This window comes from Capricornis sumatraensis, chromosome 9 (assembly GCF_032405125.1).
Source record: "Capricornis sumatraensis isolate serow.1 chromosome 9, serow.2, whole genome shotgun sequence".
Taxonomy (NCBI): Eukaryota; Metazoa; Chordata; class Mammalia; order Artiodactyla; family Bovidae; genus Capricornis; species Capricornis sumatraensis.
The window spans coordinates 105519476-105543618 of NC_091077.1; the positions used below are offsets into that span (position 1 = coordinate 105519476).

General features: G+C 45.9%; 1 protein-coding gene across 1 annotated transcript in view; it reads right to left on the reverse strand.

Moving 5' to 3' along the window:
- Positions 1-690: 690 nt before the first annotated feature.
- EFNA5 (ephrin A5) overlaps positions 691-24143 on the reverse strand; it is a 285979-nt gene continuing 262526 nt past the window's right edge. Inside the window, exons 3-4 of the mRNA XM_068981449.1 lie at positions 6554-6619; positions 691-812 (exon numbers count right to left, since the gene is read on the reverse strand). Of these exons, the coding sequence (XP_068837550.1) occupies positions 691-812; positions 6554-6619 (188 nt within the window). The remainder of the gene's footprint in view (positions 813-6553; positions 6620-24143) is intronic.

The following is a 24143-nucleotide window of genomic DNA, read 5'->3' on the forward strand; positions in this document are numbered from 1 at the left end:
CATTCGGCCCCTGACCCGCCTCCCAGCCCAAAGGCTTCCTTTACGGAGCACAAGTTTTGCTGCCAAGGATGGTTTAAGACAGTCATCTGTAAAGGAAAGAAAACACAAACAAAAAAACCAGTGTCTCAACCTTTGAGAAGCCTGTGTGTGTACGCGCTCCTAGAGGAAACGGTGTAATCTGATCTCTGTCCTTAATACCTCCCCTCTGGACTCGACACGCTGACGCGGTGCCCTGCGACGTACAGTCCCGAATAAGAAGGCATGAGCATCCTGGGCCAGGGAACACCCCCCGGGCCTCCCCGCCCCCGTGCGCACCGGTGGCGGGGAGCGCTCGCAGGAGGACGCACAGGAGCGGACGCCCACTGGGGTCCCTCCCACAGTCTGGCATGTTCATCTGGAGTCCGTGCAATTTGGAAAGGGGTGAGAGAGGGCAGGGGCAGGGGCCGGGGTGGGGGCGAGGAAGGCGGGAACTACTTAAGCACGCCACCACCACCACCCACCCCCGCAAGCCCCGAATTGTTGCTTAGAATTCAGGCTGAAAGAAAGAAAACAAAACAACAACAACAAAAAATCTGACATCTGCCAAGAAAAAACCAATATCAAGTCCTTTCTTAGGATGAGCAGTTAGGTGGATCTCTGGCGTTCCAAGACCCTGATGTTCTCGGTGACAGGTGACCCGAGGAGACTGTGCTATAATGTCAAAAGCATCGCCAGGAGGAACAGCAGGATCGCCAAAAGGCGGCTGGGTATCCTTGGTGTTTGTGCCGCGTTCTCGCCACGGGATGGCTCGGCTGACTCATGGACGGTGTCATCTGTTCAAACAGAAAGCACACGTTCCAGTGAGATTTCACATCCTTCATAACTCTCTCTTGCAGCAGCAGCCTGCTGTTCGCAGACCTCGCCACCCTCTGCAAAGTAGGGTAATGAACCTTGTGCCACCATTGACTTTCATGTCTGCATAATCACTCATTATTTACAGCAAACCAAAGGAGAGGCAGAGAAAATTGGACTTTCTCGGCAACAGGAACGCTTGCCGTAAAAACTGAGGCGGAGAAAAACGTGCATGCGCTGTAACCTCTGGCCCGTGCGCTGCTTTGGTCCGCTGGCAGTCAAACACACCATGCGCAAATCGGACGTCTGAGCGGGCCTTCTAAACCCACGAAGCCAGGGAGAAGAAAGGAACCGGGCGGGGGCGGCAGGACGCAGTTAATGCTGGCATATTAGTGGTTAATCGGAACGGGACGCCCCTTTCCCTCTTTTTAGCGGTTTCACAGGATTAGTGTTGGATGCCTGGTTGCTGGACGTCTAGATGCATTTTCAAAGATGAAGAATTAAATGATAAAGGAGCATTTTAACTCAACGATATGTGATGCTCTACGAGCCTAAGTAAATCGGTGCCCGTTGGCTTGCCTACCATTAGGAATCGATTATGGTGCTATTTCTATTACAGACCCTGTATCTTCAGGATTAAATGACTTGAACTTGACTATTTTTATCAGGCTGAAGCTGGGCACATAAATCATCAACGTGGATGCAAATTTCCCCCTAAATAAAATGGATTAAGTGAAGTAAGCTTCTTTTATTTAGCCATCAAGTGTTCTGGAAGACTGCCTCTGACTCTGGACAGCCTTCCGGAGCAGCATGATTAACAGGCTTAACTCGGAGACAGGAACTCTGCAGCAATTAGCACCCAAGGAGGACCTCACCACGCTCTCATGTCGTCCGCCTCCTTCCTTCCACCGGCCGTGATCCCTGAACTCCACTGGGGCCACGGGCGGGGTTCTCTGGTAGATTTCACTTTAGCATCTGTGGGGCTTCCTGTTGGAGCTTAGGGATTGGCAGGGTGGGTTCACTCAGAGGGAACAGCAACAAGTGAGACTGTCCAGTGGTTCCCATCTCTGCAGACCTCAAAGGGTCATCCCTAAACCCCAGCTCCAACCCCTTGATGGAGTCACTCTCTTAAATGCATCTCTGTTTTCACATCACGTCACACGCCTCTTCTTTACCAGGTAGAGCACCCTCCCTTGTCATTTGTCCTAAAGCGACGCCTTTTAGACTCAGGCTGGCTTCTACTCGAGCTGGGCGCTCGCGGGCTGTTTCTGTTCATTACTTTCTCTCCCTCTATCACCTTAGAAAGGTGTCTTCTCAGCGCTGAGGCCTCTGCTCTTACGTTAGCCTGTCCCCACGTGTAGAAAATGCTGCTCCCTTGCGTCAAATTTGCTCTCCTCTCCTGGACCTGAGCAAACCTGCATGGAGTACCTACTAGCTGAGGAGACTAGAAAAGGTTAGGAAGCAAGAATGGGGCGTTAAATGGATGCAGAGGGGAAGAGAAAGCCCCCGCGTGATGTAGTCAAAGACTTGTAGACTCTGCCCTGCTCGTAGCCTTGCAGATTCACTGAATCTGGAGTCAGGAGGTGGATGTGAATGCCCTTGAATAGCCCCGAAAAGAAAATCCAAATCGCTGTCGTAAGAGCCCCAATCCGCTGTTATGCGGAATAACAGAGGACTTGGGGCTTAACTATGAAAGAACCATAAACCCTGAGCATTCTAAGGGTTCATTCTGAAATACCACTCATACTGATAGACCTGAAATTACATCAGCCATTGGGTTCCTCTCCGTCTTACTTTCACTAACCTATTACCCAATCCTCTTCCTTGTAAAGTTGGGTCGTGCACTGATGAAAGGGACCCAAGTAACAGGTAGACGCTCAGTGAGCTTGAAGGGGGCCCACTGTCCCCACCCGGTCAGGGAGCTCAGCGAGGGCTGGCTATGCTCTCGGCCCCCACGGCACAGACAGGGGCCTGAACCTTGCAGACCTTTGAGAGGAAAACTTTGGTTTCTCACATGAGAGGAGCCACAAGGCCAAATGTGCCTTTCAAGCCTAATCTCTTCCTAAGCCACCAACCAGTAAACTACCATCTTGGCCTCAAAGGGGGAAAAAAAAACTCGGTCCCTTAGGGCATCAGGGCTTGTCTCTTCTCACCGTAACACACTAGTCCTGGCTTGGGATTCTACGAGCAACCTGTGATTAAACAGGTCCTTGGTGCTGGGCGATCCCCTGGCCTCCAGGAAGCGAGATGAAAGCCAGGCTGTCATTTGGGTTAAGTCTGAGCAAATTTCAGAATTCTAAAGAGGAAGTCACAAGCAAAACCTAGCCCAATAGAAACTGCACCTAAACATGAGAGAATTTCTAAAACTGGAAACAGAGAACGTGGCTTGGAGGAAGAAAACACTTCTCTTTGGAAGCCAAATCAAGTCTCGCCTCCTGGCTACAGGAGTCCATACCACAGGGGTTTCGGCGGTTCACTGAGAGAATGCTGGCGATGTTTCGGAGCATGTTATGTGGCGTATTTCTGCCCTGAGATCATCCTGTATCCCTGATGACAGGAAATTGGCAGGCAGAGTGTGCAAGCAAACAAACAGAGGAACACATTCCGAAGACAGGTGAATTAGTATGCGTTGCTGAGAACATGCAGCGGGACCCTTCCAGCCGTGCCGGCTTCATGAAGTCGGTCTACACTCAACCGTCCAACACCGTGGGGCAGAGCTGCAAGCCTGAATTTCCTAAGGCACTCGGGGAAGTAGCAAGTCTGCTATTGTATTCATATAGCCGGGGATCATAGCTCAACCTTGTCTTACTTTTTTAGTGAAGATGCTCACCAGAATGCCCGTAAATACAGTCCTCACTGCCCCCAAGGAGCTTTTCCTACATGTACACCTGCACAGCCATCCCCAACACACAGGGTCTGACCACAGTCTGTCCAAGGTTTGCAAACTTGTATCAGCTATGAGTGCTGAAACACAGCACTATGAGTACAACGAAAACACAGCCTGTTCCCCCAAAGACTGTGAAATAGGTTCACATATGAATGCATCTTAGGATCCTGCACTTTTATCATTAGTTGAATTCAAAGGTAATTTTCCTAATGTTGAAATGGTCCTCTGTGTGCCTCTTTATTACCAATAAAAAAGAAAAAACATGCAATCTGTTATACTTCTAAACAGTCAGTGGGCAGTGGGATTTACCTGGAAAAAAAAAAAGATTACTGGAAAGCTCTGCCTACAGTATGCACCAGTGTGCATCAGAAAAACTTAATTCAGGGTAAGTTATGTCTGGAACATGCCCAACGCCACCGGTCAGTTTCCACGCAACTTGTGAACAAAGCCCCGATGATCAAGTTCTCTGCGTGGACATCTCTGTCAAGCAATGGTAAAAGAGTCCTGTTTATACTAACGTAGGAATGGGAGTTGAGAAATACGAATATCACCCCTGGATCTGGGTATAACCAGCTCAGTTACTAAAGGAAGACTGTAGACTCCAGGGTCCTTAAAAGAGACCTCCGCTCACACACAGGTCCTACCATGGCCCACAGCTTCAAGCCTGGGAGGGGTCTGGTACCTTGAAAAGCCACAGGAATGCTTCCAGATTTCCAGGACACAATTAAAATGTCTCCCTGTCAGCACTCATTCCTTGCAACTTTTCTAAGGCAGCTAACGGATCCCTGGGGAGCCGCTAAGGCCTCTGAGAGCTCATTGTACATGCGTCTCCCTTGCACAAGGGGCCTGCCTTCGAGAAACAGAAATGCTTGGAGAGAAAGCCCGACTCTTCCCGTCAGTTACAATGTGGAGGCTCTTGTGTGTCCAGAGGCACCACGTCTATTCGGGGATTTCCCTAAGGCCCACCAACCGTGTGTCCCAGCAACAGTACTCAAAGGATAAAGCAGATGTCACACTTGTTTCCTGTCAAGGCCGTCAGAAAGGTAAGTCCCATTGCAAACAGGTTGGGGTGGGGGGGGGGGTGCTTATGCCTTTCTGGGAAGAGGAAATAATTTTGTCCTCAAACTTTGAGAGCTTCCCTGGTAGCGCAGTTGGTAAAGACTCCGCCTACAGGGATCCTGGTTCGATCCCTGGTTCAGGAAGATCCCCTGGAGAAGGGAAAGGCTACCCACTCCAGTATTCTGGCCTGGAGAATCCCAGGGACTGTATAGTCCATGGGGTCACAAAGAGTCAGACACCGCTGAGCGACTTTCACTTAAGCTTTGAGGTAGGCCCAGGAGATGGGTAAGGACACGAGTGAAGATCTCGAGCAGGTCGGGTGAGGAAAGGCAACCACAGGTAGGCGGGTGTACAGGTGCACCCCTCAGTGAAGACAGACGCGGGGGCTCCCCGCCCCCTCCCTCCCAGTCTAACTGCAGTCAAGAGCCGGGCTGAGCTCGTAACCCAATAAATGGAGACTTTACAGATTTACATTAGCCACAGTAAGCTACAGTGCAAATGCTTCAGTGATTCCTTCAGTGGGCTTTATTTTTCTCCATAGTGACGGGGAAGTTTGGGTGTGTGGAAGATAAAAATTGTAGAAAAAATTATTTATCCTTAATACTTGTCTTGCCTCGGTAATCAAGGGTCACATCTGGCACGACAGACTACCATGGATACATTCGTGGGAGCAGCGGGAGCGTGAATCTGTGGTGTTAGGAGGCAACATGATTATCCTTCTCGGGCCTACTTCTATTGACAATGGCACAGATAATATTCGAAATAAAATGAAGTCCTTCAGAGCAGTTCAATGATGCCTGTGAATTTCTAGAGAAAACTAAAGAGGCTGAATTAGTTGCTATTTTGTGCAACAGTCTGATTACTTTAATCCAAAGATTGGGATCTAATATGAAATTTTTATAAGCGCATACAGTAGAAATTTTCTTTGAATTATATGAAAACAGGTCCATTAATAGTCACAGTGATTCACCAGCATGCTCAGAGGGTATGGTACAAAGAAGTGAGACTGTAGCATTCTGATGGGGCTTCTACCCTAGGATGCTGCGTTATATCCAACCCACGTCGAGAGAAAAGCAAAGTCGTAATTTGTCTAACATGCATTAATTACACAGAGATACTGGAGGAATGAGGTAGAAATAAGGAACATTAGCATCGCTAGCAATGAGCAAAAGCAGGGCAGCTACGGCATGCAAACATGCAGGGAGGAAGGAAGGAAAAAAAGGACGGAGGCACCAGAGAGATGCACTTGTTAAAAGAGATTCTCTAAGCATACTAACCTGCTGGTTCTAATGAATTTTCTACTTTGTCGTTAACATCGAAAACACGATCATGAACACCTATAGTTTTCATACAGCTATCTATAACAAAAATAGAGATAACAGCCAAATATGTTAGTGAAGACACCCTTTAACTCCCGTTTCTTTTTCTTTTCTTTTCTTTTTTTGCTTTCTTTCTAATTTTTCCTCTTATTTATGGAGAGATTGGTTTACAATCAGTGGCATGTATCCAAATGCCAGAATTGTTCCCATTTGCTGTGCACGTACAACAGTCTGAGAAACAACAAGTTAGCAACTGCTGTGTACTTAAAAGCATCATGGAAAAAAAAAAAAAAACGATGAGAAAAAATATGATGGAAACTAAAACATGGAGGTTGATATACAAAACAGATACCACACAGGATTTACAGTAAAAAACAGTTTTACCGCCGTGAACCAGACCACACAATAGTGCATGCGTAGTGAAGCCACCCTCAAAGACACTCATTCGGGAACTTACTTGTTGGCCGCACAAAGACTTTGAGCTTTAGACAGGACCGCCTTCCGTTATCCGGGATTGCAGAGGCTGTGGGAGAGACAAAAAGAGAGCGAGGGAGAAAGAGAACAGGACCAGATTACTCTTTGTTTTCAAATGCAAAGTGTCTACAGCAAATTCTTTCCTGAACAATGGGAAGTACTCTGAATTCTTCCCAGAAGGTGAAACAGAGATGCTTCTCAGATGGACACTGACGGCTAGAGAAAAGGGCTGCTTTCCTATGCCTATCTATTCCTTTCCATGAGATGAAGAATCACGCAAGAACACTGGTAATCTGCAGGAAGATACTTTGGATTCTTATTTCAAAGTCTCTGCCGTTTAACTAGCTCTGTAATCAGTTTTCTCCACAATAAGAAGATAAAGCGTGAGTCCCTGGGGTACCCTTTCCTCTACTGCAGGAAAAGGGCCCACACACCCCTGGAGCCCAAGGTGAACGTGCTGGTAAAAACCAGTCTGCGACAGCTACAAGGCCAACTTAAACATGACCCAGTTCTGCTGGGGAAAGCAAAGCTTCGTCTGTCCTGAAAGCCTGTCTGTCAGTGTTTCGCAGGTAATTCAATTAGAGGTTTTACTCCGAACTTGGCTCCACATTCTATATGACTAAACTGAGCCCAGCAACTTCCATCAGGCCATTATAAGTACAATATGCTATTGAGAAAGCGCCGTGTTGCAATGGTACATTTATTTTTTAAAGACTTGCCACAGAGAAGGATGGAATTAATAAAGTGGGCTTACCAAAACATGACAACATGTTTCAAGTTATAAATCATTTGAGGAAGAAACTTTCTTCTCCTTTTCAAGATAATCAGACTGTAAACTTTCCTTGTGTTTGAAAGATTATCTCTCCTCAGTGCACCCAGCATAATGTCAAAGGGACTTCCAAGGCAGTAAGACCCTTAACAGTCACATATGTTTACAAATGCATCCTAGAAATGACGACGATTAGCAATGGGAGCTGCATACTTCCCTCCCTGCGTGTCTGCTTCAAGTGTTTCCTTTGTTCAGAAAAAGCAGATGCTATCCGTCAAAACGCACATGGCTCGGTTAGTTTGGTAATCCCCTCTCTGTTCGGTGTGCCTTCTCTCACCCCTTTGTTCTTACTGTCCCTCACAGGGGGAACCCAGAAAATTGACATGCTGATTTTGTAGGCGAGAGGATTCAAGCGGCAAAAATTCAAGACTAACTTTCCAACCATCTCCTTGTGTAACTCCAGGCCCACACCCTGGAGGAGAACCGATCAAGTCACCACCCAAAGGACATCGAGCTGGAAGGGACCCTGGTGTCGCTCTTTAACACCTGTTGAAAACTCTTTAATTCTTAGACCAAAGTAGATACAGGAGAGACGTTTTCAGCCCTCCCCATCTTCCCATTCGCTCCGACAGGCAGTTAAGAAGTGCTAACAGCTGGCTTTGCCGTAGGCGTTCATTATATCAAAGTAGGAAGAACTCCCTCCACTGACATTTACAGTAACTAGTGTGTTATTTAGGGTATAATCCTTGCACTCGGTGGTTTGATCCAGGAAACGGTGTCCTTCCTGTGGGCCTCCAACTGCAAGTGTGCATGTCACGAGGACAGTGCCCTTAGGTGATTCCAGGTCATTAGAAAAACTACGGGTTCTTGAGATGGCTGATATCTTATTCTTGAGGGGTGGTGTGAACCAGTGACACGTGGGTATTTACGCTGCTCATCTAGTGATTTCTGAGCTGAGGTGAGCTTATTCCAAGCCTCACGTACTTGATTTTGCCGCATGCAACAGCCCATTCTACTGACGACACTGTAAGACACAACGAGCTCAAGGCCAGATTAAATGTTTGTTCTAGCGGGGGCGCTTCTTAGAGTCAGCACAGGTTTTTCAGATAGATATATGTATATATGAGAAATCCAATTGGTCCAGACATAAAAATCACTGGGGCACATGGGAATAGCACCAACACATGATAAGCTCTGTCTAGGCAAGAACTGGAGAATTCTTCATGAGTTCACAAAGAGGAGCAACTAGCTACTGGATGAGCTCCGTTGTTCTGCGGATTAAGAGCGTACAGTGTGCTTATTTATCCAAAATAAAGACCGCCCCTCCCCACCGGACTCCTCTATTACTTCCTCACCTCTCTCTATCACCAGACAAGCTCCATGACAGTGCTAACACGACAGACCCCTCACGGTGCGGTCGGACCATCACACTCCAACCCTTGGGCTGACGGGCCAAGACTAGAAGCAAGGCATGTGGGCGCACAGCACGGGTTAAGCTAGGTCAGTTCCCTCCACAGCCTCTGCCCTGAACCTGTGAAATAACCTCTTCATCCTTCACGCCAGCCTGAGAGGGTGTGCCGTGAGAAGTCAGGATTACATGGGGTTCCTTAGTTACCACACTACAAAACAAGAATAACACCAGAATGCATAAAAACCTTTCCCGTATACCAGCATAACTCAACCTTTTATTCAAGGTTTAAAAACAGTGGGACTGTGGCTTTATCCCACGTCATGTTCCAGGTTAAGAAACTCCCACATCCCTTGGCTGAAAAATAGACGGTGCCTTTATACCACTTGCAAATAGTGATTGTTAATTATTAGTAATATTCGAAGATATAAAGTGATATGAGATTACTGGTCACAAAAAAGCAGAGACAAGCACTAAAAACACACACCAAAAAAACCCCATAGAAACTGAAAAGTGTAATAGACACACAAGTAAATTTACAGGGAAAATTCTCTTAGGATCAATATGAGCAAGATTGAGGACTGCTGCTGCTAAGTCACTTCAGTCATGTCCTACTCTTTGCGACCCCATACACGGCCTTCTACCAGGCTGCCCCATCCCTGGGATTCTCCAGGCAAGAACACTGAAGTGGGTTGCCATTTCCTTCTCCAGTGCATGAAAGTGAAAGTGAAAGTCAAGTCACTCAGTCGTGTCTGACTCTTAGCGACCCCATGGACTGCAGCCCACCAGGCTCCTCCATCCATGGGATTTTCCAGGCAAGAGTGCTGGAGTGGAGTGCCACTGCCTTCTCTGATTGAGGACAGATATAAGTAAAAACTTAAAATGTCCCCAGCTTTCGTCAGGAGGTAGGTAGAGTTAATTTCAGTGATTCTAGAGAAATCACTTTATAATCAACCCTATTTTAGTTAAACTTTATATGTAAATTCTTATGCTGCTTTCCTTAGAAAAAATAGTGAACATTTATACATATATAAATAAATGATATATATCATTTATAAATAAATGAACATATATGTATATATTTATATATAAAACTGGATCACTTTGCTATATACCAGAAACTAACACAACATTGTAATATCAATTATGCTTCAATTTAAAAGAAAGACATGGATTTTAAAAATAAAATTTGTCAGATTAAAATGAGAAGTTCATCTTGTCTTAAACACTTGTCACACAACCCAAGTTCATATCCCTTTATTCAGTTTACTGCTGAAATTGTCCATCTGGAGTCAGGCTGGGAGTAGGGGTTCCGGGACCATTAAAACAAGCACAACTGCCCATTCCAAGGCCAAATGGGAACTGTACAAATCAATCACCTCAATGATCTGCAGAGCACCAATCCCAGCCTTACACCACATAATGAAGAATCTAGGGGCCCTGCAGTTCTCCAGGCTTCCCTTGTGGTTCAGCTGGTAGAGAATCCATCTGCAATGCAGGAGACCCGGGTTCTCCCCCTGGGTTGGGAAGATCCTCTGGAGACGGGATAGGCTACCCACTCCAGTATCCTGGCCTGGAGAATCCCATGGACTGTATAGGCCATGGGGTCACAGAGTCGGACACAGCTGAGCGACTGTCACTTTCTGGTTCTCTTGAGTTTAGAGCATCCTGCTAATAAAGGGCTGCTCTTCTTTGACCCCACACTCTGTCCCATGACCCCAGACAGGAGCCCAAACTTCAGCCATTCCTAAAGACTTGTGTGCTTGCTCTCCTGGGGCTCAGGTGAGCGTGGCTCAGCACTCAGCAACCAGCTTGATACCTAAAGGGGACTAGGTTCAATGCCTCCAAACCAGTACTTCCGAAGGCTGACTGCAAACATTTGAAAAGTTCACATCACAGTTCACTGTGGGCCCATCGGTTGGATGTGGCATCATCTCTGGGGCAGGCCACTTCTGCCCTGGCTTCAAGGCTCACCGCCTGGCGTGCCTGCTCTGTGTGTTCCCCTCCCCGTGAGAGTGGGCTGGACCGAGTTCCGTGCATCTAAGGAGCTGAACACAGCAAAAGCGACGGCTGCCGCTTCTGCGCTTCCACAGTAAAAGGCTGCGCCCTCCTCCTTAGGACTCCTGCCCCCTCCCGAAGCGAGGTGCCACGCTGTGAGATTCTCACTGGAAAGGCCCCCACGCCACAGCAGAGAGAGACTTCCAGCCAGGAGCGTGCAAGGGACTGGCACCTCAGGGCTACGAGTAGCGAGGAACAGAACCAGCTGACAGTCGCGTGAGTGAGCTGCAGCTGAGCCTTCCAGGGACCATCGCCTCGGGAGAGACCCGGACCCAGAGGACCCTGCTAAGCTGCCCCTGGATTCCTGAGCCCCAGAAACTCTGAAGAATAATAGATGCTGCCTTAGCCACAACCTTGGGGGTGATGGGTTACTCACGAGCTAACTGACACAGGGCTGTGTGCAGACACCCCTGCGGCTTCCATGCCCGCGTGAGGCCTGCGGGGCGCCGGGCTCCCGGCTCCCACACAGCAGCGCCCCCGATGCTGCCGCCACGTCTGAACCACCGCACCCCTTACGAGTTTACTTTTCGAGCTCCTGTCACGAGTCCACTTAAAACAGGCTCTTGAAGAGAGGTAATTATAAACTGCTGTTGAGCAAACGCCACAAGACACTTCTATTTGTTTTCACACCAGCGTTTAGAAAACTGTTTTTCATTTTCCTCCCCACACCGCTGAGCTTGGTTTTGCTCATGCAGCCGTCCCTGTGCCGTCTCCATAATTAGCGGGGTGCCTCAGGTGAGCTCCAAATTGCCAGGTGGACCTGAAGGGGCTTTGGTATTACAGGATGTCCACTGAAATCGCAGAATGTCTTTCCTCCAACACGAGAAATACAACATTAAGGGCAGCTTGAAAACACCAGAAACCAAAGGACGTATACTCATAAGTTAACATTTCTCTTCATGTCAAAAAACTGGCAATTATGTTTACACAGGCTATCAGATTAAACGTAAACATTATGAGGCTTTAAGCAACTCAAAGTGATCGAGGTAACAAGCGTTCGCCTTCAGGAAGAACTGATGAAAGTTTAGCAGGAGAGAGATGAGACGCTCATTCTCTCCTCACACTCCCAGGCCCAACACGGTACTCGTTCGTCTGCTTTCATTCCTCAGCCTGACCTTGTGCGTGCACGTCAGTCGCTCAGTCGTGTCCTACTCTGTGCAATCCCGTGGGCTGTAGCCTCTGTCCCTGGGGATTCTCCGGGCCAGAATACTTCAGTGGGTAGCCTTTCCCTTCTCCAGGGGACCTTCCTGACCCAGGGATCAAGCCCAGGTCTCCTGCACTGCAGGCGGATTCTTTACCATCTGAGACATCAGGGAAGCCCCTGGCCTAACCTTATTCATCTTCACATCTTAATTCCCAAGGCCAAAATCCCCCTTCAGTGTCCCGTGTCAACCCACGTACTTTAGAAATTTTTATTTTTAGAAAGAATCAGCTTTTTTTCCCCCTAAGAAATGAGTATGGTGGGGGGGGGGCGGTGTGGCTTAAAAATGAAGTTTTCCATCATCCTGTTTGCCACAGGAAGTAGTTCTTAATTTGTGCATGTGAAAAGAAAGGATAGGCTATTAGTTGTTAGCACGGGCTGTTTGTCCTCCGTAGGTTTTCCTGTGGTCTAACGTACCACACAGATATATGTAAATTAGACAGGTGACGGCAGAATTAAGCACTAATATTCTTTTCACAATAAATGCTGGAAAAGTAAAGCCCATCTTAATAAACGGTACTACTGAAAATGTCTTTAGAAGTCAGTGAATCAGTGGAATCCGTTTTGTGTGTGCGGGTTGAGGGAACAGAAGTTGTGGGAATAGGGTAGAGATTAACCAAAGCCACATGGACTTTTTGGAAAATGGTTACCAGATCCCCAGAAAAAAAGTCTTAAAAGTTAGACCTCTTGAAAGAAGACCCCAGCAACAACTTGCAGCTGGCTACCTTTTTTTTTAAAGCAGCACGACACCGAACTTTCATATTAAAAACAAAATCACCAGCTGTGAGGCAATACATCTCACCAGCCTATACCTTTCAAGATTTAAGAGTCACATGACTTAAAACCCTGCTCTCAGCTCCGGGTTTACCAAGGTTGCATCCTAAGAGCAACCTCAGCCGTTGACTCCTCCACTCACCGGGTTCCTCTCCTGCAGCCCTCAGTGTCTCATGATTTAAGTCACTGCAGGTTAAAGGTCAAAGCCCCAGATGTAAAACTTGGAAACAGCGCTACTAAGTAAAGGTGCAGAAAGTTAAAATATCATGTAAATATTAGATACGGCTCTGGGGATGTTTCTTAAAAAAAAAATATATATATATATATATATATATAAGGAAGAGGGGTATTTCCAACAATAAAATAAGGGTAGAGCACACTTTGTAAGCTAAATCTTGGTTTCAACACCAGGGAGCTGTAACAGGGACCAAAAAAAAAAAAATTAGAGCAGAGTTCAGGGTGAGAGAAGTAAAATAAGTTCCAGCTGTACCGTCTCAGACAAAGAAGAGCAGGGGTGCCCAGCCTCAGCCCCGCAACTCCCTGACCCATCTCTCTACCCCCTTAGGCAAAGTTTCACTGTAAATGCGAACTTAAGTCTTATTTAAATTCCACCAGCTAAGCTTCAGCAGATCAATGACTTTTCCTCGGCAACCTCAAATAAATGTCTGAGGACCAGTTCTTTCCACTGACTTCTAGGAATAAACAAATAAGGCATCATCGTGTTTTTGTACACATTTGTTTCAAGTGTGGGCCAACTTTTACTTGCTTGTTCCAGCTCAGGGACAACAAACTTGCTTCTATTGCTTATTGAGGAAGGCCAGTCCCATGTATTTGGATATCTGTGAAAGCAAGACCAAAAAAGCAACCTGGATTTCAGAGAATGCTTTTAAAATACCCTCTGTAAGAAGTGTTTCTAATTCTTTTCAGGAAAAACTGAAGTCAGCTTAAACCTCAGATTCTGAACCTTCAGACTTGATCTTCTTCTGTGATGTGACTGGCGAATTCTAGCCCACCCAGGCACAAAATATGAGATAACACTCAGCTATCATTTGGATTGTTAACAAACCCTTAAACACGAGGAAATGTAGCTTCAGTTCCTAATTGGATCTTTTACTTTTTTTTTTTTTTAATTCACTGAACATCTTTAAACAGTTAGGGAAAAAGAAAGTTTCCTAGTATAAACTAGTGTTGTAACTATTTGCTGAGACCTGGGCTTGCCCGAGGCCTTACTATTGAAATGACGGTCCCAGGCCCTTAAGGTCAGATCGTTCAGTATCTCTCTCTCATTTGCAGCGATTTTGTTGAATTTCACCCCCTCTACCAAATAGGTATAATCTGGCAAAAGGAGACAGACAAAATGATTCACTTACAAAATACAAAAAAACTCTTCCTCAGCTAGAAGCCACATAATGAAAGTAATAACCACAAAAATGAGAAGTCAGACAAGTGCAGGGTTCCTGGAATCCCAGGAAGGAAACACGTGTTCGTTATTTGATACAGGCTCCTCGGTCACCTTGGTGATGTGCCATTGGGGTGACTGTTAACCGGTAACCAGTGTAGGCCACACACCCCGTTACTCATTTGTACAGTGATAACAGAAACCCTGTCATTCTCATCTAGCACTAACAGAGCATGACAGCAAATTACTAATAAGTCATCAAGTTAATACAGTTCAAAGAAGCCTCTAGAAACAAGTTAGTATTCCTCTGAACCTTTCCTAATAAGCTTCGTCCTTATCGTCCTTGGTGGAGGGTCTCGGAAAGAGCCCGGGTTAGTGGCCTGAGTGCACGTGTGAGGGTGGTCTGAGCTTCCTCCTGGTTCACTCATTCTGACTGCTTCTGTTCCTGGCGGTCAGCTGGTCAACCCACACAGGCCTGGATTTCCCTGGAAGCCTCCCGCTCTGCAAAACAGCGGAGGGACGACTAGCTTTAGAGGGGCTGGGAACTTTTGTATCACGCCTGGAAACTCAGGTGACGCATTCCTATACCTCTAGAGTGTCACCACACTGTTCCACAGACGATTCAGTCAGCTCGGTCCACACTGCGCCCTCTGCGTGGCCATTTCCCTAAAGCAAGCAGTCTCTGGTTCCAAGGGCAAATTTGGACGAGGCGGAAGGGATCAGCTCTGGATAGCAGTGATAGAGAATAACTTATGAGGCACAAGGGGAACCCAGGGGCCAAGCCTGACCCTTTATCTCCAGCCTAAATTAGACAAACTGGATTCTACCATAGTTTTGTGGAGAAGGAAATAGCAACCCATTCCAGTACTCTTGCCTGGAAAATCCCATGGACGGAGGAGCCCGGTGAGCTACGGTCCTTGGGACTGCAAAGAGTTAGACACGACTGAGCAACTTCACTGCTAATACTACCGCAGTTTTGTGTGTGTAGAAGGCGAGGGTGGAGTGTGAGGCGGTTTATGTGAGGATGCGCACTGAGCCTGGGGTGAGAGTTTATAGAGACTTGCAAAAGGCATTGGAAGACCCTGGTTCTGGTGAAAAAGCATGCGCAGACTCTGTGAGTTCCTTTTTTTTTTTTTTTTTTTTAACCCATTTTAAGAGTGTGAGCATGCCATCATGTTAGAGGGATACTGCCAAAGATGAGGACATAAATCCCACCGAGAGGCAACCTGGCTGGCATGGAGACTGCCTCTGCAGCTGCTCAGACTAACTGTGCCACGGGGATGGCCCAAAACATCAGTAAAGCCAGTCCAGAGGGGCGCGGACGCTGCAGCACACCAGCAGCCATCTACGGATTCCGTGTTGCTGTCAGCGGCTCCTTCTCCCATCCTTAACATTCTTCTGCATCATATCTGGATAAATCTCTTCACACAAAGCCCATTGGAAAAGACCCTGATGCTGGGAAAGATTGAAGGCGGGAGGAGAAGGGGACGACAGAGGATGAGATGGCTGGATGGCATCACCAACTCCATGGACATGAGTTTGAGTGAACTCCAGGAGTTGGTGATGGACAGGGAGGCCTGGCGTGCTGTAGTCTATGGGGTCGCAAAGAGTCGAACACAACTGAGCAACTGAACGGACATAAAACCCATCGTTTCTTTGGTGGTGGTTCTCAGTGAGTAGGTCCTGTTTCCCGTCATCTGCCCTGCCTGGTAATAAGTCGCACATCTGGATGGGAGGAGCATTTGGTGGGTCTGCGGGCCCCGAATCCGACAGAGGCCTGAATGGAGGAACGTTCTTTCTGTGGAAAGCTGCCTTCTGCCTAAAGGGAGTTGTTTAGGCACCAGGGCTGGACATTTTGGTTCACATCAGAAACACTTTCCTTGAGGAAAGCCACATAATAAAAGTAATATGTGTCGACCGAGTGAATAAAATCACAGCTAACGCTAGGGCCCGCATTCTCGTGCCCTCTGCTCGTCTCTGCGTCTGACCGTTTCCTCTTCAGTTCACGGTTGCACACGCAGCATCACCCCTCAGGGTGGCAACCAGCGTCTTTCACAACCTGCCCCGACCATGATATCCTTCTTGATCTCTCCTAATTCCTTTCCCTCCTTTAATTCACATTACAGATTGAGGGCAAAAGGAGAAGGGGGTGGCAGAGGACAAGATGGTTGGATGGCATCACTGACTCGATGGACATGAGTTTGAGTAAACTCCAGGAGACAGTGAAGGATGGAAGCCTGGTGTGCTGCAGTCCGTGAGGTCGCAAAGAGTCAGACACGACTGAGCAACTCAACAACAATCCATGCTACCAGCCTAGGCCCAACCATCCTTCCTCCCAGAACCTCGCCGTCTCCATTTTCTCATGCGACCTTCCCTGTGCCTTGTAAACATCTCCGCTTCCTCTGGCCATGTGGGATAGGTCTCCATTTTCCTAACACAAAATCCTTCTTCTGGGTTCTTACCCTGCTCTGTTTTTATCCCCTTGGTAGCACACAACCCAAATTCTGTGTTTTCTGAGCTGGCCTGTTACAGTGTAGAGTTATGAGTTCCTGTGGGCAGGAGCCACGCTGGGCTTTCAGTTCCTGGGGGGGGCGGGGTTTCACTGCTTTGCTTATAATATGCTCAATAAAGATGTGAAAAATTAGTCTACAGGTATCAAAAATGTGGATATCTGCAAAGTGATTTGCTGACCAAATACCAACAAACACAGGATTAGAGTAAAAAGGGAAAATGAAGAGTGGTCAAGGAAAAAACAAATAATAATTTTTTAAAATCCTTTTTCCTGGAAGGTGCCTCAGCCCTCCCTACTGGCTCCTTCCTATGGAATGCTGCTGGGAACTGTGCCCTCATAGCCAAAACCCAGAGGCACGCAGAATTCAAGCAGGTGTTATGCTCATGGTTTCGAGTACATGGTCCAAGAGACCAGAAGTAAATGAAGGGAACGTGCGCACTGTTAGAGTCTCATCACATATCCAGCCTGGGTAGGGTGGCAGGCCCCTCCAGTACACAGGAGGGTAGAGGCAAGCGGTGCTAGAATCCAGGTGACCACAGGCTGCTTTCACTAAGGACAGGAAAGTCATGTTTGAGGAGCTCTTGGTCAAAGGCGAGAATGAAGCCATCTGGCTGAAACTCTCTAGTCATTAAGAAGCCTGGCAAGTTAAGATACCTCGTAGGTTAAAGGAGAATGTAATCCCAGAGTTGTGTTAAGGGGACACTTTAGTTACAGTTGCATGCGAATTTACACCTGATGTGAAGAACTGACTCACTGGAAAAGACCCTGATGCTGGGAAAGATTGAAGGCGGGAGGAGAAGGGGATGACAGAGGGTGAGATGTTTGGATGGCATCACTCACTCGATGGACATGAGTTTGAGCAAGCTCCGGGAGTTGGTGATGGACAGGGAGGCCTGGCGTGCGCAGTCTATGGGGTTGTAAAGAGTTGGACACAACTGAGCGACTGAACTGAACGTAGTTACAGCTGAGTTTAAAAAGTGAGTAGAGACATTTTTAAAAGCATCAAGACCAGTGTGCTAGCCGCTCAGTCATGTCCGACTCTTTGTGACCCCATGGACTGCAGCATCTGTCCACGGAATTCTCCAGGCATCGATACTGGAGTGGGTTGTCATTTCCTTCTCCAGGCATCAAGACCAAAGAGCTAGTAACTTTTGTGTTAAAAAAGCATCTGAGAATGTGGAACTTTAATAACCTATAAAGCGTAGGAAAACTTTGGCCATTTAGAATAACAGGTCAGACATGTAACTCCAATGTAAAATATAATGGAACAATTGATTTCAACTTGTGATTAAGTGAAATTTTAGGTTTATACACAGTATTAAACCATTTAAGAGAACTAAAACCTCATCATATTTTTAAGTTTAAATTATGATGATGATAAGAGTTACTTAAACACTTGGGAAGGTTTTACAGTCAATTTAAGTACTTAAGAAGGGAAAAAAATATATCAAATCTTTAATGGTTAAAGGAGTTTAATTAACCAGGTTTGTAAATGGAGCCAAATATTTAAATTTACTCATATACAGAATAGTAACATGCATAGACTAATTGAAATATTAAAGAATTTTTTTTATTTTGTTACTTTAACAAGTCAGCTATTAAAATTTAAAACCAAACTAACTCTTTAAATAATCCTTCCTAAGACAAAAAAAAAAAAAAAAAAAACTATCCTGAATGTTTCTGGCTTATTCAGCTTTTATTTCATTCATTCATTTATTTTTTCAAAAACATTTTTGTTTGCCTGCTTTGTACCAAGCGCTGTGTCAGATTTCGGGAGCTCTGTGGTGTATTAAAAAATGGTTCCTGCTTCTGGAGCTTACAGTTTAATTGGGATGGAGACAATAAACCTGGAAACAAACAAATCTCCAACTGCCAATTATACTCAGACCTATAAAAGGAGCATCCAGCACATGGGTAAGCCAGAATATTCAGGCCCATATCTTACAGAAAATAACCAAAGGGACCAAGGTGTTGAAACCTAAAACCTTCGCCACCCGACGGCCTATGTTTTCCACTCTCTGAATATTACTTTTATATATTCTCTTGCTAAAATGCAGAGAAATCTCACAGCTAAGGGAAAACTTTGACCACATTATTGCTGCAGCAGACTTTTTGGGATATTTGCATACTATTTGGTCTGCCAGGAAGCCCAGTTATCAGGCAGCTAATGCAGATTGTCGACACCAAGATGGTTAAGAAACGTTCGACCTGTTACAATTATGACTTTAATATGAAGGATATTAAATAAATCAATGAGGTATTTTTAGCTTCTAGTATTTGAGAAGTCCACAGAATGGAGAAAGCGGTTACCATACTTCCAAATATGTTCCTGTTTCTTAAGAAATTTGTGACGCTAACATATACACACAAGCATTCTATACACTAGCTACGATAGTAATACTAGGAATCACTTACCTTTTGATACTGACATCGTATGTCATATACACAGGAATTTGTTTGTTATACGGTATCTGGGGCAAAATCTTTCATTTTTCTTCTGCTTAGTGAAAGAAAAAAGTATATATTCTTGGGTCAACTTATCATTTTAATCTGGGAGATCTCAGTTGAAATTGCCTTTGAAGTTTTGCTAATTACAAAACTCAACAGGGGTTTTTCCTTATTTGGTATAACACATATTTCTATTCATTAACCCCAGTTTTAAAAAAGATTAAAAAGTCTGACTAGAAACAACTTAAAAGTTTGACACTTAAAAGCTCCCGGAGATGGTGAAGGACAGGGAGGCCAGGCGCAGATGGTGAAGGACAGGGAAGCCAGGCGCGCTGCAGTCCAGGAGCCCCAAAGAGTCGGACACGACGGAACGATTGAGCAACAACAACAAGTTTGGAGACTGGCCTCTCCCCGAGATACCTTTTCGATGCTTCAAGTGCAAGCTGGCCCCGCCGCCCACCCATCCTATCTAATTACCAATCTTGTGTGGTTACAGGAAGGGGAGGTAACCCTTACACCTTCTGAACTTCCTACCTACACCGTGCTGTGGGAAGATGAGAAAGCAGTTTTTGTGCAACCTCTATATTGGGAAAATTTATGTCAACCTGACTTACAAGGAAACTGGGGTTCTGAAGGGCCATCCTGCCAGCTGCCTTTCTCGGGGCCAAGCCACCGGTCCCGGATGCTTTCATTCTGGTGAAAGGATCATTCCCAGGCGGCCCTGGGGAAGCTGGCCCTCCTGTAAGTGCGCCCCTTTGTTATGAATATGGAACAGATGGAGCCAAATCTATCTGCTCCCTAGGAACAAAAACACTTACAACCCAGCTCTCTCTATTAAAAGACTCTACTTAGCTCCTTTATACCATCGGCGTTCTGTGCACTGCTGTGAGGTTTTGACTTTATAGAAAAAGGCACTTCATAAAAGCAACAGTTCTTACTCTTAAACCAAAGTGGCCTAAGAACTAAAGAAGATGAATACATGGTCTCACCCACAGGACTCCTTGGAGATATGCAGATATTCAATTTAGGGGCGCGTGTGCGTGAGAGTGTGTGTGTGAGTGTGTGTGTGTGTGTTTGTGTGTGTGAACTGACTGTATTCAATTCTGGTAAATGTCTGCATTAAAGCCACATGAAAACAGAGAGAAGAGCGATGAAGATGTCATGTTTCTCATTATGAGGATGGCACCTAATTGCTCTGGCATAATAAAATGCCGGGATTTAATTTCGTACGTATGTCTGTAAGGCTAGTGAGGCTTGTCTTGAACCAAAATATATGACTAGGCTCAAGAGAATCACGCAAGTAAATACAGTTAGCAATGAGGACCGTATCACAAGACAAAGGCTATATGATGCGTCCTCCCCATGAAAAATAGTGATAATTACATTCAGCATCACGCCAATTTGCTGTTACAACTGGAGAGCCGAACCGCCGCAGGTGAAACCGGAGCACTTGTTCATCACGCCGATGGGCCCAGGCACATCCAAGGGCCATCCTTACGGAGCACTGTTGCAGAGAGCTGGGTGAGCCTCATGGGCACCCGGGGCGGGGGGTGTGGGTGCCAACGAGAGACGCCCCTCCCTCCCCTTGGTGGCAACAGGAGGAAGGAGGGCCTGCCCTGTCTCATGGCATTTATTATACTGATGCATTTACAGTCCGGGCCGCCTCTTCGGAGATAATTGAAAAAAAGGAAATTCTGGGGTAGGAGGCTTTGATTCTGACTAAATCAAGTCTCCGGGCAAATTTCCTCCTGCCAGCGGAAGCACAGCTTGTCTGAAGTCGTAACCTTTGTTGGAGGAGAGGAACTGGCCTTGAAGCAGATCATGAACCAGATGCTTTACGCCAAATCAGAGTCTGGGGAGACGTAGGCTACTGCAAATAAAACTCTACTTCTGTCTGTTCCATCATTTCAATTCCCCGCAGTGTGAAATATGAACTTGCCAACAAATGGCCAGCGTGCTGTGCCTCGCAGCGGGGGGGCGGAAAGTGCCACAGCTGTGCCAGAGCTTGGAAAACTCGAGACGCGCCTGACATGTTCATTAGGCCTCTGTTCAGCCGGGCCTGAGCCAGGCCTCTTCGCTGGAACCCACCACGCTGGGCAGGAGTCGGACCGCAGACCCCGCCCGGGAGACAGAAGACACGCCTTCCACCAGAACGCCATGCACGACCTGGCCTGATCCCTTAGATGACCTGACAAGGGTGCTCTTTACACCAAGAAATCATCTGGGTACCAACAGATTGGAAAAAAAAACAAACAAACAAGAATGACCGAAGGTGATCACGGCTTTTTTTTCTGACTTTATTAGCAGTCTGCTCTGTGAACAGTGAAAAACTGAAAAGCTGACACGTATCTCCAGCCTCAGAGCATCTCTGAGAGATGGAAACAGCCCAGTGAACAAGGCATCAGAAAGATGATCAGAAAGATATCTTGTCTTTATCAGAAACACAGGACGGTGGAAACTGTCCAGCTCACCCGTCATAGGCACGTGGAAACACGAGTTCCCTCTGGCAGATTACACATTACAGTCGCCCAACAATAAAATGGTTAATTTGCCTAAATTAAAGTAAAGTTAGAGTTAACAAGTTTCAGTGTGAGGTCCTTTGCAGCATCCTGAACGTGCATATTCACACACACCCTTATGCTGTAATCCTGGATTATAAATATCCCATATTCAGTTCCATTGTGAGATTTTTCAAAGGTTATTCACATGCTTTCTAGTGCCACATTCTTTCAAGTTTTAATCACTAGCTCCTTAAATAGAAGTCATTTGCATCTGTAAACATTTCCTTGCAGTAGTATTTAGCAGTATATTCTCTTTGTGCAGAGCTATTTTAAAAGGAAAATAAACCGTAATATGGAATAACAATCAAACATAGGCATAAAAAGATAAATCAGAGGCTTGAGAAGCCTCTAACCCCTTTATGCAATTTCTGAAAAAAAAAAAAAAAATTGAAGCTTTCCAATCTTAAAATAGACCAGAATCCTATGGTTTATTTTGGATGACAGATTGTAGGAATACTACTCATATAATCCAAAGAATGACCTAAATTACAGGGACATTTTCAAGAAATGAAATGAGTTTGAAATAATTTATTATTTTGAAATGAGGCCAAATAAGTACACACGGTTCAACCTCGAAATGATAGACCATTATCACAACTAATGGCCAAGTTCTCATTAGTTTAGCATTTCTAAATGAATGCTGTAGTCAATAAATCTGTCCCACAATGGTTACAAATGATTATTTTCAGGGATTAATAACAAGACGTATATTTTTATTTTAGGATTCTTTTGGTACCAATTATTCTAGGATATTATTTCCCCATAATGTTTTTTTTCTCTATTTAACTTGACCAAGTACACACTGGAAACATAAAATCATTTCTTAATTGATATGGAACTTGGTGGGAGGGAACTTCATTTCAGGATGCATAATAATATTATTATAATAGCTACCATTTATCTACCATTTCTATGTACCAGGCACTGTGCCAGGTTTATTACATTTAATCTTTAGAACAGTTCTGCAAGGCAGGTATTATTATCCTCATTTTAGAGAGGAGGAAACTGAGGCTTAGAGGGATAAGCCATCAGCTGATGACATACGAAGCTAGTGTACAGCAGACTGGATATTCAAATCCAATCTTTCTGATGCCAAAACTATACGACCTCAGTTTACAGTACAAATCATACCTTCAAATATTCATTTCGTAATTTCCCATAAATTTTTAAAAGTCCTTCCAAAAGAGTCTGGGGGTGGGTTAAAACTTGGACTGCAAGGAGGTCAAACCAGTCAATCCTAAAGGAAATCAACACTGAATATTCATTGGAAGGACTGATGCTGAGCTCCAATAATTTGGCCACCTGATGCGAAGAGCTGACTCATTGGAAAAGACCCTGATGCTGGTAAAGACTGGGGGCAGGAGGAGAAGGGGATGACAGAGGATGAGATGGCTGGATGGCATCACTGACTCAATGGACAAGAGTTTGAAAAATCCGGGAGATAGTGAAGGACAAGGAAGCCTGGCGTGCTGCAGTCCCTAGGGTCACAAAGAGTCAGACACGACTTGAAACTTGGTGAAACCTGACTGTGTCATCTTAGGCGTTTGCAGTGCGTTTCAGTAAAACAACCAAGCAAGAGTTTTGCGGCAGAGAAGTGCCCTGTGTGTTGGGTATTTCCTAATCGTGCCTTTCAATATTGCATTACTGTAACTGAGGCACTCCTAAGGACCCATAGGAACCCCTGTAGGAGGAAATATGAAACAAAACATAGTAAAGCGATACGCCAAAAGGCAAGCGGAAAGCGGGCAGCATCCTTAGTCCTCCCAGCCTGCGAGGGGAGCTCCTCAGCCTGGCCTGCCTGTCTCTGACCCACGGCACCCCCTGGCACTCGGACGCCGGCTGCCTGCTCCCAATCCTCTGGGGCCGGGGCCTTGGCCCGGAGGAGAAGTAGACGAGCTGACTTGCGGTGGCCCTAGAACCAAACGTAACACACAAAGCAGAACCTTCCTCTTATCCAAAACCCTGCTGAGAGGGTTCCGTCCGGAGGTCTGCTGAGCCCAAATGCCTGTACACGTGCAGACAGTCACCGGCCTTTCCTGATGCCAGAGAAACAGCAGATGCTGTAGGCTCACTAATTTCTGCCTTAAGTTCAGGAAGAATGTGGCTTCATTAATAAAGTGCACCAAGGGTGACTCAGCGAGAGGGTGATATTTTTTTTTTTCCTTTTCACTTGCAGGGTAGTTATTTGATCCAGGAATGTCCTATTCAACAACACATGTAACTTTTTTTTTTTTTCTGCATCATCTATTTTCCAAAAATTCTTCCTGGTAACGGACTACATCCAAAGGATCCCAGCCAGCCAGAGAAAGAAAGGATCCTGCTGCAGTCTGGACAGACGCACAGGAGTCCAGAGCGATCCTGGCAGAACCCAAGTCAGATCATGTAACTGCTCCGCTCAAAACCCGGCAATGGCTCCTGGATCCTTAGCACAGTCCACCGTGAC